This window comes from Mustela nivalis (genome assembly GCF_964662115.1).
Source record: "Mustela nivalis genome assembly, chromosome: 8".
Lineage (NCBI taxonomy): Eukaryota > Metazoa > Chordata > Mammalia > Carnivora > Mustelidae > Mustela > Mustela nivalis.
The window spans coordinates 50846478-50868190 of NC_139027.1; the positions used below are offsets into that span (position 1 = coordinate 50846478).

General features: G+C 36.8%; 1 protein-coding gene across 3 annotated transcripts in view; it reads left to right on the top strand.

Annotated features, from left to right (window-relative positions):
- Positions 1–21713, top strand: part of EXOC6B (exocyst complex component 6B) — a 604005-nt gene that overhangs the window by 327279 nt on the left and 255013 nt on the right. For all 3 annotated transcript variants that reach the window (XR_014315086.1, XM_082744029.1, XM_082744030.1), the window contains 2 exons: positions 7499–7610; positions 18492–18626. Coding sequence is in view for 2 of the 3 variants with exons in the window: in XM_082744029.1 (XP_082600155.1) it covers positions 7499–7610; positions 18492–18626 (247 nt within the window). In the remaining variant the exon portion in view is untranslated. The remainder of the gene's footprint in view (positions 1–7498; positions 7611–18491; positions 18627–21713) is intronic.

The window sequence follows — 21713 nt, forward strand, 5'->3', positions numbered from 1 at the left end:
CCAACTTATTTGCTGTTTTCTGATCCTAATGTGCTATTTTATACTTGGCTCTACTCATGAAATTACCTTTTCCTCATTAGTGCTCCTAACAAGCTTCCACCCATCCTTCCAGGTTCACCTTCTGCCTTTACTGAATGAAACCTTTCTGACCACTTCCATCCCTAATGGACTTGATCTCCTGACTCCTTTGTGCTCTTTCTGTACCTTGTGAATACTGTTATCAAAACTCCTCTTAGATTTTATTACTCTACTTGTGTCTTTGGGTTTCTGTATGTACTAGACTGCTGGTTTATTTCATTGCTGGTTTATTCACCTTACATTATAAGTAAACTGTTATTTATCAGGCTGTGCTTGGTAGTGAGGACATTAAGATGCTGAAAATATGGTCCTTTCTTCAAAGAGTGTATAATCTTGCTGAGGGACTGAACGGTTGGATAGTTGTGCTATGATGGAGAGACATAGCAGCAACAAAGGAGCCAAAAATTGAGATGGATTAAGGATGTTAGAAAAGGCCTCTTGAAGAGCAGAAGCATTTAATGTTTTGTTCGGCACAACATCCCCTGCACCAGCTCAGTAAATTAAAGAAAAAAAAGAAAGGAAAAAAAAGAATGAGTGAATGGAATGTATGGCATGCCAAGCAACTCCGAAAGTAAACATAATTGGAAATAGTTTGAGTCACTTGTTTGATAATCATTCTTACTGAGTAAAAAATGAAGCATAGGGTTTGTGTAGTTAATTTGTTCTGTTCTTTGAAAATGAGGTTGTTTTCATGGAAATGGTTGCATGGAAATGAGATTATCTTTGGAAGTTATAAACCAAAACTTTTTTTTAACCCCTTGAGGCCCACCTTCACCACCACAACCAAAAGACTTAACAACCGAGAATGGTCTCTAGGGTACTGTTACGTATGTTATGTATAGAAAATATTACAAGTTCATTGCATAGTGACCCTTTCTATGTTGGAGGAAAGGTAATATGGTAAAGGGATAGTGTGAGTAAATTGTTCAGAAGTCTTTTTCTTGCTTGAATATCTTGAGCTTTAGACTGAAAACCACCTTTGTTTTGTTTAAAATTAACAAAAATAGTCAATTTGGGAAGATTTTACAGCTGCCTTTAGTCTTTGGTTTACTTAACTTATTTTCTAGGCTACCTTTGCCTTATAACCTGCAGTGATGGAGACCTCTTTGACAATCATGGGGGAGGGGATTATAATTTGGGATATGAGAATGATATGTATAAAAACAATTAGTTCTCTTAAACATAAGACTACTAAAATGGGAAAACCTACAGTATTGAGGTTTTTTTTAAAAGATTTTATTTATTTGACACAGAGAGAGAGAGAGCACACAAGTAGGCAGAGAGAGAGAGGGGAGGAAGCAGGCTCCCTGTGGAGCAGAGAGCCCAACGTGGGGCTCGATCCCAGGACCCTGGGATCATGACCTGAACTGAAGGCAGAGGCTTTAACCCACTGAGCCAGCCAGGCACCCCTGGTATTGAGATTTTTATGAAACTTGGAAGGTAGTTATTCTCATAAATGAAACTTCTATTTTTTTTCCTGTAAAAATTTCCCCTTTTACATTTAATAGAAGATGCTGAATAGCATTAGAAATGTTGAAAATATATATATATGAATTCTGAGGACACAAAACTCTTTCTGTTTGAAAGAAAATTCTTTTTAAAGATAGCAAATAAATGGAATGGCTTTGGTAAAATAATGTTCTAGCACTTGCACCTGACTTAAAAAATAAGAATACACACACACACACACATATATATATACATAGTTTTTTAAGTTATTAAATTGGATTTCTGTAAAGAATTTAGGAGACAGAATAGTTCAAAGAAGAAAAATTTTAAAGACTCAAAATTTTAACAGATAGTGATGACTACTCTTTACATCTGGGAAATCTTTTTCTTTTCTTTTTTTAGTTTTTCTTCCATGTGAATACATGTACATGCATAAGACTTCTTTTTTTAAAAGCAAATTACTATGAGATATTTCTGCTTCTATTTATAATATAGAAAGCCGGAAAGAGTATTGTTTCCTCCCTAACAATGAAAAATACACAAAACAAAACAGATAAATTACAAAATGAAAAATTTTCTGGAACCCTTGAGAGAGCTGAAAGAATTTAGAAAAGAGAAGATGCTACATGCAGGTATAGTGAGAAGTGTTACGTCAGACTTCTCAAAAACTATGCAAGCCTGAGACGATGGAGTGCCAGGCTTCAAGGACTCAGAAGAACAAATCAATGAGAATTCTATAGATAGTGAAATAACTTTCAGAAACAAAGTAAAATTTTTTAGCTGAATGGAAGCTGATAATTCATTTCCAACAGACCTGTAGCCTTATGCACACATGATACAAAAGGAAATTCTTACATGGAAGAAACATATGTGATCTTCCCTTCTTTCCTTCCCTTCCAGCTACTTCTTGCTATGTATGTATCCGTGTGTGTGTGTGTGTGTATAGTATCAGAAGCCCTATTTATATTAATTTTGATTAGTTAGTTGAGATATTGTCTTTTCTCCCTGTATAATTATCATTTTGTTTTTGTAATAAGTAATGTTTGTGTTTATGTTGAAATACTTTGTGTTCTGTTACTTATCAAATGTTCTTCACCTCCTTCCCCCTTACAGTATCCATAATGATTCTTGCCTGAATCAGTTTGTCACTCAGAAAATTACTGGCTTATGGTTTTTAATTAATCTATGGTTTCTTAATTCCTTGTGTATTACTTGGCATTCTCTTTTAAGGAGTCCTCCATCTGCTTCCTTGCTACTTATTTTCTCTCTATCTCTCTGTTTATTATCTACCTACCTTCAGGTGAGACTCACGGATTCTTATTTAATTCACTTGGTTCACTCCTTTACTGTATTTGTTTTGATGCCCAGACTGTCCAGACTTAGGGCACACAAGCCATTTGATACTAGCTCCTGTGCCTTGTTGATATATTCTTGTCACATTTTGGGACATTACTTAACCATGGTATCATTGATTTATGCAAGGAGCCCACTTTCTTTTGAGTGTTGAGTACTGAGTGCTATCTTGAACATAAGATTTGGGCATGTGTCTTTATTTTAAAATGTGTCATTTTGAATGAACAAATAGTTGTATACTGTTTTTTTTAAAGATTTTTCATATATATATTTGAGAGAGAGAGATCAAGAGGGCTCAAGCACAGGGGACGGGGCAAGGGAGAGGGAAGCAGGCTCCATGGGGCTTGATCCCAGGACCATGAAATCATGACCTGAACTGAAGGCAGGTGCTTAATCGACTGAGTCACCCAGGTGCCCCTACGTATTGTTTTTTTATGCAGTCTGCCTAGTTGGAGTGTTTATTCCATTACCTGAATGAATTTAGTGATATGGTTGGACTTAAGTGTGCCGTCTTATTTTTGTTTTTCTATTTGTCTTTGTTTTTCTATTTTCCTCATTTTTTCCTGTTTCTTGTCCTTCTTGATTAGGTTATGTTAGTATTATGATTTATTTTCCCTATTGGCTTTACTTGAGTATGACCTTTCGGTTTTTTAAGTTTCTTGTTCTTGTGGTGGCTCTGGGGATTACAGTGTACATTGTTAATTTATCATAGTTTACCCTGAATAATATTATATCATTTTGCATGTAATTTAAGGCTCTTCAACAGTATAGAGTAATTTATCTTCTTACTCCTTTTTTTTCTTAACACTTTAGAAAAAGATTTTACTTATTTATTTGACAGAGAGATAGAGCCAGAGAGCACAAGTAGGGGGAATGGCCGAGGAAGAGGGAGAAGCAGGCTCCCTGAACCTGATGCCCCTCGGATTATGACCTGAGCCAAAAGCAGACACTTGACCTACTGAGCTATCCTGGCACCTCTTTTCTGTCCTTTTTTTTTGATGTTGTTGGTATATCTTACACATATATACCTCTTTTTAATTCTAAAATATGTTACTGTGTTTGCTTTGAACATTTAATTGTATTTTAAAGTTCAAGAAAAAATCTGTTTTTATTTTTGCCCACCACACATATACCATTTTGAGGCGTTCTTATTCTTTCCTCCATATCTATGTTATCCTTTGGTATCATCTTCCTTCAGCATGAAAAATTTCTTTTAGCATTTCCTTTAGTATCTGCTGGTGTTGGATTTTCTTAGCTTTAAAAACCTGTACCCCTGGGGATAAAAATATATGTTTAGAAAAAATAAAAAATTATATTTAAAAAAAATATTTCTAGGGACACCTGGGTGGCTCATTGGGTTAAGCCTCTGCCTTTGGCTCAGGTCATGATCTCAGGGTCCTGGGATCCAGTCTCGCATTGAGCTCTCTGCTCAGCGGGGAGCCTGCTTCCCCCTCTCTCTCTTCCTGCCTCTCTGCCTGCTTGTGATCTCTCTCAAAAAAAAAAGAAAAAAAATTATAAAATAACTAATTTTTAAAAATTTTTAAATTTTTTTTAGAGAGAGAGGGGGAGCAGGGGAGGAATAAGGGGAGAGGGAGAGAGACAATCTTAAGCAGACTCCATGCCCAGCATGGAGCCTGACACAGGGCTCAATCCTAGGACCCTGGGATCACAATCTAAGGCAAAATCAAGAGTTGGACCCTTAACTGACTGAGCCACCCAGGGGCCCCTCGAAAATACTTTAAAATAACTAAAAAATTATTCTGAAAGTATTTTTATCATCTCTATTTTCAAAAATATATTTTCAAAAGCATAGAATAAGTTGCTAGTTCTCCCTTTCCCCACACTTTAAAGATTGCATTCCACTGTCTGCTTCCATTGTTTTCTGAAGAGAAACAAGCCATTATTCCTATTGTTGTTCCTCTGAATGTATTGCCTTTTTTCCCTTTTTTCCTAAAATCTTTTGTTTTTAAGATTTCTTTTTGTCTTTGGACTTCATAATTTGACTGTGATGATCTTATTGTTTTATTTATATTCATTTTGTGTGGGATGTACTAAGCCTCATGAATCTGTGGGTTGAAGTATTGTATCATGTTTGGAGATGATTTTGCCTATATTTCTTTAAACATGTCGTCTTCTTCTTTCTCATTCTTTTTTTCTTCTTTTGCAACTCCTAGCTGCTTGATGGATCATTCAGATTTCATCATTACTTGAGTGAACTGAATATCTCAGTTTTAATTAGCTTCAAATTACTTCTGATTTCAAATGCTATTGCAGAAGTCTCTTTGTGCATAAGACCAGCTCTGAAATTCCAGAGCTTTCATCCAGGAGCTTATCTCTGATCTTAACGAGATTTGAACTGGGATGGGTTTCAGCTTTCGTTTTTTTCTCTCTTTTGGATTGCTTTTCTGTAGCCCTGAATCCAAAACCCCTTGCAAAATTTGCAAGATCTCTCTCTGATTTCTCACACTGCCCTCACCAAGGAGAACTCTTGTAGGGAAGAATGGTTGGGTCAGTTACTTTATTTTTGTTTTGTGGCTCTCCTGGATTCCAAACTGTAATAGTAGCCCACACTGTGAAAGGTTTGGCTGATTTCTCCTCATCTCAGCAAAGCCTTTCAGCCTCTGACTGTTTCAGTCCTTTATCCTTTATCCATCTGTGCCCAGATTAAGCAAATGGCCTCATGTATGAAAGTGACTGCTACCCTTCGCTCACCATTCAAAGATTTGTCCTGGTGTGGTATACAGTTTTGTTCTGTTGTACATGTGTGTGTGTGTGTGTGTGTGTGTGTGTGTGTGTGTGTTTATGTTAGTTACACTGTGTTGACATTGAAGGAAAATACAGCTTTTAAGATTAGACCTAACATTTTTGTTGTTATGGAGGTCATAGTGGTTTTTCTTGATCTTCTACATCATATCCAAATGTGGAACTTCTGCTGGATCTTAAATCATAATAGAGATACATAATCAGTATAGGATGTGATGAGAACAATATCAGGAGCACCAGATTATTTTAGACACCTGTGTTAATCAGTTTTATAGCAACCTATACTTATTTGTAGCTCATATTACAATTGACCTGATGTAATTATGAATTTAAAATATATGAAGGCAGGAACCATAGCTATTTTGTTCATTCACCATTTTGATCTCATTATTCCACAACACAATGCACAGCACCTCGTATATTTGTGGATGAAGCATTTCAGTTCAGTAATAATTTTGGAAAGGTCAACAGTGGGCTAGAGGGTATTGGTCAGTTAAATGTATCTTTGCATGGACCCTGTAAAAATATTTTGATGTATCATTTTTTTTTTGATTATGTCCTTGCATTCTGTAGTCTTGTTTCTTTTTAGTATTTTTCTGTTTTTCATAGAGCATGTTAATGTGGATTGCCTATATATTTAGAATTGTAAGACTTTAAATCTGATTCTACTAAGCCTCTTACTTTCTTCTCTAGAAAGAGAAACCGATGAGATAAATTTTGTGACCACTGTCCACAAGTAATAAATTTACAAAGAACTCACAAATCTCTATTTATAGTTATCTCTTGATGTTTATAATCTAGTATTTCTACAATAGTAACCTTATCATTGAGGGAATACTTGTCTTAAAAGGACATCTTTTATAGAAAGCCACCTTTGTGATGCTTTCAGGGGCTCATGAAGACTGTATAGGTCCAGAATTCACTATATTGGTTACAAGACTATTGTCTTTTTTAAAACTTTGTATATAAAGATGGCTGTTGAATCATTTTCTTTATGTTTAGTTTCCTTTTTTTGCATAGAAAATGTCATTTTGGGGCACCTGGCTGGCTCAGTTGGTAGACTATTCAACTCCCAATCTTGGGGTTGTGAATTCTACCCCCATACTGGGGATAGAGTTTACTTAAAACAACAACACCACCATATGATAAGGGCTTAATAATGTCCATTGGATTAAAAATTAGTGAATAAGTTAAAGATTTATCATTTGGGGGGTATTCAGGATTATAAGACATTTATGCTGAATTAAACTACTGGTCTGAAACAGTTATATTGGAATCAGAGCAAAATAGACCTTATATGAAAGATGACAGTAAAGGAGCAGAGATATCTTTTCTTATGGGCCTTTACCAGCTAATGTACAGGAAGCCAATAGGGAGTCCATGTTGGAAAATTCTAAATATTAACAATATATGAAGGAACTTGGAAGTATAGGAGAAAGGAATCATGCAGGGGAATTCCTCATCTACCCTGGAGACACTATAGCATAGTGTTTAAATGCTGTGGGCTTTAGAGCTAGATGGCCTGTGTTAAAATCCTTTTTGTGCTGTGTGCCTATTGTGTGACCTTGAATAAGCTGCTTAACTTCTCTGTGCCTTCATTTCCTCCTCTGTACACTAGAAATAATAATAAAACTATTTAGTATCATTGGTCTGAAGTTTAAGTGAATTTTCATATATTAAAATACTTGGAATCTAATTTCTGGCACAAGGTAAATGTTATTTGCTGCTGCCATTATTATCATTGTTGTTATTGTTGTTGCTGTTATTATTATTATCAGAAGTAATACTGGCACCTTGTTTGTTTGCAAACTAATCTGCTACCTGGGATGACTGACTCTTGAGAATTCTTTTTCAGCTCCACTGAAGTCGATGACATGATTCGCAAATCTACAAACCTGTTGCTAACCAGGACTCTGAGCAACTCCCTGCAGAATGTCATTAAAAGGAAGAATATTGGACTTACTGAGGTAAAGCTGCTCTTAATGGAGGCAGCCAAGGCAATGTGTGAACAGATGTCTAAGCTTTGGGGCCCGTTTGTGAGTTAATTATAACTTTCTATATGGTCCATCACGTTTTTCCTAATGGATTCCTAATGGTGAAAGTGCAAAACAGATAATTTGTTTCTCTCTTTGGTCACTTTGGAGAAATCTATTACATATTTGAAAAGTCACTTTCTCTCTCTCTCATTATTTTCACCAGCTTAACTGGTTTTCTTTTCCAATGTTGTTGTGTTAAATTGATATTATTTGTCATCAATTACATAAAAACAGAATTGTTGGTGGGAGAATATAGTCACCGTCAAGTTCCTATCTAAATGAGTGGCAGTTCTGAAACAACATGCAACATGAAATCGCGTTCTGTCTGCATAAGTCACCGATGCCAAGGATGTTGGCGCTTCTAGTCCAGGGTTAGTGTTAGACTCAGCTTTTGTTTTTGAGATACCTCATGTATATGGATGGTAAATTACTCTTTATCAGCATCTAAGTCTAGGGATTTGGGATTGCGGAAATGTGAGAGAAAGGCAATCGTCACATTTCTGTGGAAGCTTACAGAATCTCACAAAACGAGGAGGGATATTACATACACGTTGAGAACAGTATCTTGGCAAACTGAAGATTTGGCACTTTGGCATATAGTCCTAAAATTTAGAAAGATGTGAAGTTTCCTTTCTCTTGGAAACCCAGGATTGCATGGGAGCGTCAACCTGCCATTTTATGGAAATTATAGTGCCAAAAGTGAGAGCTTGGAGGAATTTTTTTCACAGGGAAAGGGAAAGGCTGTTGGCCATCTGTTTTACTTGTAGAGGTGGTGTAATTTGAAAGTCAGTTGCTCTAGAAAAAATTGACATTTTCAGATATACACTGTCAAAGATAATGGTGGAAGTAGGCAAATGGTTAATGATGCTGAGTCATGGGTAAAGACAGCTGGAAGCCAGGTGAACATTTCCTTCTGATTTTGGACTGCTTGTTCCTTTTCCTGTGTTAAGATTTTAAAATATTATAATGTGGAACTTGGGCACTGTTTGAGTTCCACTTAGAACAAACTTTTTTACAATTGAAAGTTATGTTTGAAGGACAGTTGTTGGTATAGAAATATTAGGTATTATTTTTATGTGTCTGAGAATAGGTTAATTTATTTTCATCATCACGAAGGCTAATTAAAAAGGAGAGTGGAGTGAAGTGGAGTGAAAAGTCAGAGGCCCTCCTTCCTATATTTGTTATATTATACTGTTCTCCTTTTATGAGTCCCAAGTAGGACAGGAGACTTGTTATTTTTTTGTCAGCTGTCTCTGTATTACAACTACACTGTTTAAGAGCACAAGCAGGGAGAGGGGCAGAGGGAGAAGGAGAAGCAGACTCCCTGTTGAGCAGGGAGCCCGACATGGGGCTCGATCTCAGGACCCTGGGATCATGATCTGAACTGAAGTCAGACGTCTAACTGACTGAAACACCCAGGCGCCCCTTACCGTGTCATCTTAAGAGAAAGACCCAACTTCTCAGTTCTTCAGTTTTCCTGACTCCATTGACCTTTAGGGTAATGCACAGATCAGGTCAGGAATAGGAAGACTCAGTAGTTCTTTTTTTTTTTTTAAAGATTTTATTTATCTATCTGACAGAGAGAGACCACAAGTAGGCAGAGAGGCAGGTAGAGAGAGAAGGGAAAGCAGGCTTCCTGCTGAGCAGAGAGCCCGATGCGGGGCTCCATCCCTGAGATCATGACCTGAGCTGAAGGCAGAGCCTTAATCCAGTGAGCCACCCAGGCGCCCCTGTACCATTTCAGCAAAGGTATTCTTCCTAAGTCATTGGCTCTTTCTAGGCAATAATGCATTTTTGTTATCAACATCTTTGCACATGGCTAAAGGAACATCTGCACACATTTATTTATTTTGGCTATTACTATGGTGTATACATGTATAGATAAATACAGACCCAGTAATTTTTATTACCATCCAGTGTATCTTTGAATAACTATGTTACTCCCCTTTGGGCAAAGAAGACATTATATCCTCATTTACAGGAAACTCAAGTGAGTTCCCATCTAAAATCATCATCATGCTAGGTAACACCTGTGGAACAGTTTGTACTCTGCAAAGCCCATCACAGATACCATCTCATTTGGAACAGTCACATTTGGAACTAGCTGGACATGTGTTCTTATTCCCATTTTATGGAAAGCATAATTAAAGTTTAGGGAGATTGCCCACGGTTATGTCATTAACAAAATGATAAAAATGAGACCTATGTCTGGGTTGTTTTTTCCCAGACTTAATTCACTTCTACTGTAATGTACTGCCTTTCATATCGATTTAATTATTTCATCGTAACAAAGGGATTTTTATAAGAAGTCCATAGTAATACGGAAATTGTTCTAGTTAGAGAAGATTTTGTGTCAGCGAGCACATCGCCATTCCAACAAGAGTTGTATTACAAGCAGACAAAACTCACCGAGTCCTACTTCAGATTGTTGGACAATCTTTAGGACTTGAAAGTTCCCATAAACTCATGTCTCTCTGTCTACCTGTCTTGTTTGAATTTACATAGTATCTCATGTCCTTTTTTCTTCCTGTCCATGCACTCTATCCTTTCGGCTTTTTCTCTCTGTTCTCTACCTTTCTTGCTTTCCTCATTGCTTCTTTGCTTCCCCATGTTGAGCCAAGACAACAGCATTTCCTTTGAGTTCTCACTTGCTGTAGTTTAAATGACTTGCACTGCAGACCTTATGTGCCTATCCCCATTCAGTCAGCACAGGGTTAGTTGTTTTTCTTAGGCTGCTGCTTCTAGCTCTGTGGGAAGAAGGGCAGCTGAGCTGTGGTTAAAAACACGTGTTCTAGGGCCGCCTCAGTGGCTCAGTCATTAAGCGTCTGCCTTTGGCTCAGGTCATGATTCCAGGGTCCTGGGATCGAGCCCCACATTGGGCTCTCTACTCGGCGGGAAGCCTGCTTCTCCCTCTCCCACTCCCCCTGCTTGTGCTCTCTCTCTCTGTCAAATAAATAATAAAATCTTAAAATTAAAAAAAAATAAAAAAAAAGAACATGTGTTCTAAAGCAGAGTACCTGGGTTCCAATTCTTCCTGGGTTCTCTTCCCTTTACAAATGTGTGCTGAGGAAATGGCTTGGCTTTATGTGTAGAATGGGGACAATAAGAGCATGTGTTTCAGAGGGTTGTTGTGAAGATTGAATGAACATACGAAGTGCTTAGAACAGTACCTATACTCAAGGCATATTACCTGGTATTGTTAAAAAAGAGGTCTGGGCAGGTAAACAGTGATTGCCAGATTTAGTGCAGAGATGGTTTTTCAACTAAGAGATGTTAGAAGATTAGAGCAAGACAACCCGTTAAGATAAATAACTTGCTTGTTAACTTTATAGTATTGAGTACCTACTGTGTAACAGGCACCAATCTAAACCTTATAGATAAGTAAGTGAACAACAAGGACAGCAACAAAAGGGGTCCTCGCTTACATTCTAGTGGCAGAAAACACAACAGATAATAAGCAAAATAAATAGTAAATCATCTAATATGATAGAGGGAGGTGAATGCTTCATTGAAGTTAAGGGAATCAGGGGTCTGGTGGAGGTCCAAGGTTGGTCTTAATAAAAAGATGGTGAGTTATCATTAAAGGGCAAAAAACATTCTTGGCAGAGGTTAGAGCAAAGGTATGAAGGTATGAAGTTATTGGTCAGCTCAGGGGATAATAAGGAAGCTAGGGTAAAGCTAGAGTGGAGTGAGAAGGGGGAAGACAAGCAGGAAATTAGATCACAGAGGTGCTAGGGGTCTGTGGTGGGCCTGTGTGAAGTGTTAGGCTTTCATTTTGAGTGGAGTGGAAAGCTATTGCAGGAATTTGATGAGTGATGCAATATGACATATTTCAAAGGAATAGCATTGACTGTGGTTTTGAGAATAAGCTGTAGGGTATAAACAGGGAGACCAGTTAGGAAGCTATGACACTAATGATTTGACGGCAGCGTGGGTGGTAGCCATGGAGGTGGTGACAGGTGATCGGACTTGGAGTGTAGAGTCAGCATGCTTTCCTTAGGGCTGGATGTGAAGGGAGAGAGAAAGCAAGGAGTGGAAGGTAACTCCAAGATGTTTTTGATTCGAGCAGCTAGAAGGTTGTACATACCATGCACCATGATGACAAAATCTTTGGGTAGGGCTAGATTTGGAAGATTGGAAATTTGGTTTTGTACATATTTAATTTGTAATGTTTATTCACATATATCTTGCAATATTGAGTAAGCAGTTATATATGAGTTTGGAGTTTGAAAGAGAGGTTTGTCCTGGAGATAAAAATTGGGGGAATACAAATAATATTTATAACCACCTGATCAGGTAATATTACTAAGGGAATTTGTAAAGATGGAGAAGGAAGATGAAGGACTGAATTCTTGGGCACTCCATTTAAGGAGTCAGGAGAAAAGAGAGACTCACAAAGGAAATTGGGAACGACCCACCAAAGAAGGAAAAAAAAAAAAGAACAAACCAAGAACAATAACAGGAGTATGGTGTCTCAGAAGTCAAGTGAAAAAAGTAGGTCAAGAAGGAGGGAGTGGTTAGCTTGACAAATACCGATGTTTGAAGAGGAAGGTGAAGAATTACTATGGGACTTAGCAACTTGGAGTAAGTTGGTGACCTCAATAAGACCATTTTTAAGAGAATGATGCTAGGAGGCTCCTGATGGAGTAGGTTTAAAAGAGAGTGGTCCCGTACAGAAGAATTTCAAATAATTGATGTTGATTGTACCCTCTCAAGGAGCTGGAGCTTAGCTCCCACCCCTTGTATGTAGCTTGTGCTTATGACTTGCATCTACAAAGTAGGGTATGTAAAGAGGGAACAAGTTACTCTACAGTGAAGAAACCTGCCAGACACTACCTTGGCCAGGTGATCAAGGTTAACATAAATTGGTAAGTGATACTGATCGCCTGCACCTTTGATGTGATGTGATGAGAAGGCAGTTGTGATCTCCCAAAATACACTCTAATCATGATAAAAAATTTAAACAAACCCAAAATGAAGGACATTCTACAAAATACCTCATCAGTACTCCTTAAAACTGTTAGGATCATCAAAAACAAGGAAAATCTAAGAAACCATCCCAGACCAGAGGAGGCTAAGGAGACATGACAGCCAAATGTAATGTGGGATCTTAGACTGGATTTTGAAAGTGGTAAAGAACGTTAGGAAGAAACTAGTAATACTAAATAAAGTGTATTGCTCTGTTAGTAGTGATACACCAATATTGGTCCCTTAGCTTTGGGAAAGGTACCATAGTAATATGAGATGGTAAGAATAGGGGGAACTGGGTGTGGCATATTTGGGATCTCTTTGCAACTATTTTGTAATATAAAACCATTTTAAAATAAAATGTTGACTTAAACAATTTGAAGAATGGGAAGAGTGGAACTGGAGCCAACAAGCAGAGGACAACTGTTTTAGGGAGTTTTGTTACAAATGTAAGCAAGGAAATGAGGAGGTAGTTGGCAAGGGAAGTGGATTAAGCACAAGTTTTTTATTTTGTTTATTTTGTTTTTTATTTTTATTTTTTAAGGGATTTTATTCATTTATTAGAGAGAGACTGAGAGAGAGAGAGAGAGAGAGAGCACGAAAGGGGAAAGTTCAGAAGGAGAAGCAGACACCCTGCTGAGCAGGGAACCTGATGTGGGACTTGATCCCAGGACTCCAGGATCATGTTCTGCGCTGAGGGCAGTAGCTTAACCCACTGAGCCACCCTGGTGCCCTGTTTTGTTTTTTAATAGGAGAAGTAACAGTATGTTATTTCTGATGAGAATGATGCAATAGAAAGCAAAAAGTTGGTGATAGAGGAGAAAGAGGGAAATCTTTGGAGTAATGTCCTGGAGGAGGAGAGCGACTTTAGAATCTGATGCACAAGCAGAGGGATTGGCTGTAGGTGGTGTCAAGTTCATCTCTGGGAACAGCCGAGACTCAGAGTATGTGGATACAGATGGTGGTGGCTGGGCATATTTTATGGTGGCAGCCTCCAAACTCTATTTTCTCAGTGAAGGGTCTTCAGCTAAAAGTAGAGATCCAGAGCAAGTGTTGGGGTTGAAGCAGAGAGAAAGTATATCTGGGGGTATGGAAAAGAGATTTGGTCGGTACTCGATAATGTGGTGATTTTGTAGCCTTAAGTGTCCACTTTGGCTAGTGGATAGGAGTTAAAGTGAGACTAGTCAGAATGGTTGTATATTTTCTTAAGCCATATTTAGCTGGAGATACAATAAGTAAGCCCATATCAATAATAGCTTACAGGAAGTTGGTATATATTAGACTTAATGTTTTATTATTTATAGTAGTATTTATATTTAATAATTTGTACTATATTGATTATTTCTTTGATATGACATTGATGTTATCTCAATTTTAAGATGACGAAAGATACTAACTTTGCTTAAGGCCACATAACCAGTAGGTAGTTTGGAAATAAAATTTGAGATGTTTTGAAAGACAAAATTTTCTTTTAAAAAAATAAGATTTGATGTAAGGTTTGAAATCCAGTTTCTTTTGTTCTAAACCTTCGCTCTTTCACTACATTAATTTAAAAACATCAGTATCATAAACACCAGTTTATTACTCTCGGAATATCAGAAAATTACTGAAGTTTGAAAAAAAATTTTAAGATGAATCAAAAAACAGCCTATCTCTTTATGAAGAATGAATTGATAAACTTAAGATATAAATTGGATTTTAAAATGTATTTACTATAGATGATAGACATAATACACCTGCACTTTATTTAAGTCGCCACTCAAATGTCAGTTCCTTAAGGAGGCCTTCCTTGACCACTCTGAGACCTACCATCACCATGCAATTCCTTATTTCACTGCTGTTCCCTGTGCTTATTACTACTTGACATTATGCTATATGTTTCTATTTGTGTGTGGTTACTCTAATTTCCACAAGACCAAGGACTTTCTCTTGTGTATGATTGCACAGCTGTCTCTCATTCCTTGGTACATAGGAGTTCTTTAGTGATGAAAGAGAGAAGAAAGAAAAAAAGAAAGTAGGTAGGTAGGTTATTAGGGTAAAGTTAAGGAAGTTAAGAGTTCTATTAGTGATACCATATTAAATATTTATATATATATTTTTTATTATGTTTATAATAGTGCCCCAGGAGACCTGAATAAATAACCAATGCTTTTCATTCAGCCTTTCTTTTGAATATTATTTTGATTGATGACCGCATGGTTCTAACCTGTGTTATATCCCACATAACAATGTTCAGCATCTGCTGTTAACAGCAATGATATTGCTAATAATATTGCTAATATTTTAATAAGTCCTATCAGATATAACCCTTGTACTAGACCTGTGAATTTGGAACCAGTAGTTGCAAGTTCTTCAGTATTTTAGGTATTGGCTTTGGAGTTGGTAAAAAATGAGTCGTTGACCCAGCTTTTTGTATCTTTGCTGGGGTGAAATGGAGACAAAATTCCTGGAAATCTTTGGGAGATCTTATTTTTGTGAATGGGAACCGGCACTGCTATTTAGTTCCTTACCTTGCAAATCTAACAGGGGAGAAGTCTTAGAGGTGTGGAGGAGGGAGTGTGACTTCTCATTTTCTTGCTTTGGGTTAGTCCTTTTGGAGCCTGAATGTTCTGCATTCTCTTCTTTGGGAAACAAGAGAAGGTAACAGGCGACTTCCACCATCTCCTCTGTGCTGTCCTCATTAGATTCTCTCTGCTTCTGGAAATGAGAGACAGAAAAATTTTCGATTCTTAATGGTTTTTTAACCTAAGTGACTCCTGCCATTTAGTTGTGAGAGGTGATTGCTTGCTTTATAGTATTCTCTCTCTCTCTCTCTTTTTATTCCAGACAGCCTTCACAGAACTTTACTTTTATATAAGCATAACCAATACCTAATCTGTTGCTAATACCATGTCCTTGAAACAATGTTAAGGACAGTTTGGATTGCTGCAGTGATATATTTTTGTAAGAGAGTGGGAAGTTGAGGATTAAAAATATCAAAGGAGCTCAAGACTCTGATGGAAGTTGATATATGAAATTGCTTCACTGCGTCCTTAAGTTCAGAATTATCCCCACAGTATCTGGCTTTACATTTGTAAATGCCCTTGTAAGGATTTTGGTTAGCTGTCATTCAGGAGTAGAGATCATTTAGACCCCATTAACAGACATTATTCCCTTTGAAAATGACATGGTATCTAATGTAATCCTAGAGTGTTTTAATAGTCTATTCTATGCTCAGCAATGAAACATTTCAAAAGTGACTGACAGCCAATTGATGTAATTCATGGTGATCTTTTGTGTTGACAGATCTTTAAAAAGTCAAGGGAAATTACTACTTTACCCAGTGAAGCCGCCTCCTTTTTACTTTTTTTTTTAACTGCCAATATCCTGCAAAACAGGACAATTTTCTCTTTGACTGCCACTGTTTTTTATTTCGATAACATGACACGATTCCTCCTTATTATTAGGGTTTCTTTTGATAGATAGAATGTGTTCCCTATAGGTAATGCTCACTTTAAAATAGAAATTCTTCAGTTCTCCAAATTAATCCTCTTACTTTTCTGACTTATACATCAAGGCAACCTTGCCAGTAGCCACCTTCCCACTCAGGAAGAGGAGTGATTTAATTTAGACGGATAAAAATATATGTTTATAAAAAATAAAAAATTATATTTAAAAAAAAATAGACGATTTAAATTTTTTAAATGATTTTACTCTTTCTCTGATGGAGAAACATGTTGAAAAGAAGAGGGTGATGAGTTGCTTATTTTGGTAGGTGTTTTTTTCCTAGAGCACTCTACAGTTAAAAGTTTGATGTTTTGGGTAATTTTGTAGAAAGAGAGAGTATCTGTGTCCAAATCTCAAGAGTCTTCCAATTCAAACCATAGAATGAAGGGAAGGGGCTTAGTAAGGAATATGAACTTGAATATGAATTGTGGGAAATAATAGAAAGATTTAGTCCTATTGTTGCCCTAACATTTTTGGGGGTAGGGGAACTGTGTCTCTGGGTTTCTGTCCTTTGTCCTCATGTTTCAAAAGTAGACATTTTCTGGCCAATCCTTGGGGAATAGAAGGTACCTTTTCCCTTAGTCCAGTCTATTATAAGAGCATTGTCATTACGATTTGACATGTATTTTTTTGAGAATGAACAGTGTGCTTTAGTCCTGTGCTGGTTTGCTGCTGGCAAGAGAAGAGTATACTTTATTATCATAATCCTATTAATATTTTTGTTTAATATTCTACAGTGTAACACAGTGACTTCTACTGAGGTATAATTCCAACTTTTAAGCATTATTTTGAAGTACCATTTGATTGTAAAATGTGTATTACCCCCCACCTACAGGGTGCCTGGGTGGCTCAGTGGGTTAAAGCCTCTGCCTTCAGCTCAGGTCATGATCTCAGGGTCCCGGGATCGAGCCCCGCATCGGGCTCTCTGCTCAGCAGGGAGCCTGCTTCCTCTTCTCTCTCTGCCTGCCTCTCTGCCTGCTTGTGATCTCTGTCTGTCATATAAATAAATAAAATCTTTACCCCCACCTACATCTTCACTTCCAGTTTCCCTTTTTGTCATCTATCCACTCTTTCCTGGCTCCCTCTCTGACTGGACTAGAGGAGGACCTAAGTTCTTCCATAGCCTTATACTCCCAAATTCCCCCTGCCTGCCACAACCCTACCACCAGACACGTTCTTATGGAAATAAGAAGCTAAAGGTATAGGAAAGGGAAATAAAAAAGAAGGTTCTATTTCACTTTCACTTTGTATTTCTTTTAGACTCTGGGAAATAGTTTTCGTAGTTGAAATTAGTGATTTGGTACCCCTCCTTTTTTAAAATTTAAATTTGTTTTCTACATGGAGTAGAATCAAAGTATGGAGAGCAGCATTCCAGAGCTGCCATTTTGTGTTTATGTCAAAAGACTTTACCACAGGTTGTTTTGATGGGTCCATAATTTGAAGTAGAAGACTTGGATTGAGTCCTAATTCCGTTTAGGTTCTGTGATCTAGAGAAAATAATTTCATTTTGGTTTCTGTTTAGTAAAACGGAAGCAATAATTATGCCAACTTAACTTAGTTTTCCAGGTTGCTGGGAAGATAATGTAAGAAAATGAATTGTGAACTACTTTACAAACTTTAATGATATCCCGACAATAAGAGTCATTCTTTTTCATCCTCCTCTCAGAGTTATTCATAGATGACTTTTTATCTTACCAGCACTGTTGTTTTTAAGGCTCTCTCTTGTTAGAAAAGGAAAGTAGTAGTAACAAAAGGATATTGAATCCTCAAACTAACCATGTGAGTTAGAAATTACTATTAACAGTTTACAGATAAAGAAATACTCAGAGAAGTTAAGATTAATAATTTGTAAGCACTTAACTTGCTGGTTTCTCTGACCGTAATACCCATGTTATTTCTTCCATAAGCTAATGCAGTTTGTTAATATCCTGCAGCCTATTCCAACATCTCACTGTTCATTATGCCTAGTTTTGAAACTTCATGTGATTTCAGTTATTTTGTTCTTTCTTCAGGAGTTCGTGTTATTTAATTCATTTGGCAATTATTTATTGCCAGGCACTGTGCTAAACACTAGCAGTTTTTATTCTTAGTTTAGTCTCTTAAACAGAAGAAGACATATGTTTAAAAGAGAGTGACAAGTGCTCCTGTATAGTAGGGGGCATACAAGATGCTTTGGGAGCCAGGGAAGGCTTTGTAGAGGAAGTACAACCTAAGCCCATGCTCTAACAAGCCCTCTGTAGAATACAGATGGACCCTGTCTCTCTGCCTCTATTTTTCTTCTACCAGCAGATTCTTACTGAGTCATTTGTCGTGGGGTGATTAGTCAAATGACTCTTACATGTGCTTGTTATGTTCTAGCTTGTCCAGATTATCATCAATACAACGCACTTGGAGAAATCCTGTAAGTACTTGGAAGAATTCATCACCAACATCACTAATGTGCTTCCAGAGACCGTCCACACCACCAAGCTCTACGGCACCACAACCTTTAAGGTGAGAAGGCCCTAGGGCCTCTGCTGTGCATAGTCTGGGGCATTCTACCTAGGAGTCTTTGTTTCTCCCAAGATCCATAGTAGTGTGATTCCTAACATGGTTTTGAGGATAAGTGCTTATGATTTCCTTAGAAGAACAAATACCAGTGCTAATTTCTCGATGTTTAAACTTAAAAATGTCTATAACTCTGTCTGCCAAATCTTCTTGTATTTTGTACTTGAAAAGGGCTATTTCCTCAATTGGCTCCCATCTTAGTCAAGAGTTCTTAAGTGTGGTCTAGAGAATAGTGGTTATAGCTGAAATCAACATCAATTAAATTTTAAAAATCAGCTGTTCTTCTCTGTGTCCAGTTTTTTTCAATTTACTTTTTAATGAGGAATTTCTGCCCCTTACTATTGTAGTCAGCAATTTTATAATCCTTTTGCAAGGTGCCAACATAGTTTTGATCTAGATTTTGATAAATTGGGAAAAATGACACTATTATGGACAAAAGATGGATTGATAGAGAGTCTCTGGAGAGTAAATGACTTAATTTAAAAGAGCCTTACGAAAGTCCCTTATATTGCCATTTTAGCTTTAAGTTAATATTAAGCAGAAAAGGTAATAAGGTAACATCTACAACACTACAGTGGTAGATTCTGACATAAAGGCCAACCTGTATGTTTGGGGTTTTGTTATTATTGTTACTATTTGATTATTTTAGTTTTGAATTAAATCTTTTTCATCCTTTTGAAATCTGGAGGTTGATATTAATGAGATACAAAGTTGTGAGTTGAAATCATGATTTACATCCACTGGTGTCTACTTTTTACCATCCTTTTCTCCTCTTTCCCTATTTATTGGCACCTTCCCTTGAAAGGAGATTTAAGACAAGAAATCACATTTGATTCATAACTGCTTATCATATTTTATGAGATAAAATCTATTAATAAGATCTTCTCTTTTCTGTTATAAGAAATGAAATGAGAAAGAACCTACCTGTAGCCAAGCAATCTTCAGAAAGAAGAACAAAACTGAAAGCATCATACTTCCTGATTTCAAATTATATTATAAAGCTATAGTAATCAAAGTAGTATGGTATTAGCAGAAACACATATGCATAGATCAGTGGAACAGAGCAGAGAGTCCAGAACCCATGTATATATATGGTCACATAATTTACAACAGAGTATGTACACAAGAATTCACAGTGAGGAAAGAATAGTTTCTTCAATAAATGGACAACCACACGCAAAAGAATGAAACTGGACCCCCATTTTTACACTGTACAAAAAAATCAACTCAAAATAGACTAAAGATTTGAATGTAAGATCTGGAATTATAAAGCTTCTAGAAGAAAAAACGGTGGGTAAACTCCTTGGCATTGGTGTTGGCATTGAGTTTTTGATTTAATACCAAAGTAAAGGCAACAAAAGAAAAAATAAGTATGACTACATTAATATAAAAAGCTTCTGTGAAACAAAGGAAACCCATCAATAAAACACAAAAGCAACTGATGTTAATGAGAGAACATATTTCCAAGTCATATATCTGATGCAGGGTTACTATCCAAAATGTATAAATGACTCAGACAACTCAACAGCAAAAACCCAGATAACCCAAAGAGGTCAGAGGTACTGAATAGACATTTTCTGAAGAAGACATACAAATGGCCAACAGGTACATGAAAAGATGTTTAGCACTCCAATCATAGAGGAGGTACAAATGAAAACTATAATGAGATATCACCTCTAACCTGTTAGAGTAGCTATCATCAAAAAGACAAGAGAGAAAAAATGCTTGCAAAGCTGTTAGGAAAAAGGAAACCCTTGTGTGCTGTACCTGGGTCTGTTAACTGGTACAGTCTCTATGGAAAACAGTTGGAGATTAGCCATGAAATTACAAACAGAACTACCATATACCCAAAGAAATAAAAATCATCATCTTGAAGAGATATCTGTCCTTCCATATTTATTGCGTCATCATTCACAATAGCCAAGATATGCAAACAACTAAAGTGTATCTCAGCAGATGAATGGGTCAAGGAAATGTGGTATATATACACAGTGGAATATTATTCAAGCAAGAAAAATAAAGAAATTCTGCCATTTGTGACAATATGGATGGACTTTGAGGGCATTACACTAAGTGAAATATACCAGAGAAGGACAAATACTGCATGGTATCACATATTTGTGGACTCTTTAAGGGGGGGGGGGGTCAAGCTCACAGAAACAGAGAAAAGTAGTTGCCAGGGCCTGGAGGATGGGGGAAATAGAAACTGGTAAAGGGGTACAAACTTCAACTATAAGATGAGTTAGATTTGATGATCTGATGTAAAACGTGATAATTATAGTTGATAATACCGTGTTGTAGAATTGAGATTTTCTAAGAGAATATAACTTTAGTGTTCTCACCAAAAAAAGTATGCAAGGTAATTAATATTAATAACTAGACGAGAATCCTTTCATTATATATATACATATATATATGTATATATTTCAAATAACCATAATGCACATTTTAAAATTTTTATTTTTTTAAAGGTTTTATTTGTTTGTTAGAGAGAGAGACTGAGAATAAGCAGGGGAGCAGCAGGCAGAGGGAGAAAGAAGCAGGCTCCCTGCTGAGCAAGGAGCTCGATGTGTGACTTGAACCCAGGACCCTGGGATGATGACCTGAGCCAGAGGCAGGCACTTAACTGACTGAGCCATCCAGGTGTCCCTGTGCACATTTTAAATATAATTTTGTTTTCAATTATACCTCAATAAAGCTGAAAAAAAAATGAGAGGTTCACAAAATATTCTTAATGTTCATATGTGATTAGGTCAGCTGCTAGGTGAGATACACTTTCATGATGTCACCATGATTGGTTCATTTCAAATTACCTAAAAATATTTTTATTATATATTGTATTATATTGGTATCATTACTTGTAATCTTTTCAACAATGTATTGTTATATTAATATTGAAACACTTCTAGTGAAGAAAAGATCTGTCTAATAAAGACAACACAGGAATGAGCATGATAAGAGCTTTAAGAACTTTAGGATTACCTTAGACAGTTTAATAGGAATTACAATTACTACTAAATATTATTATTATTG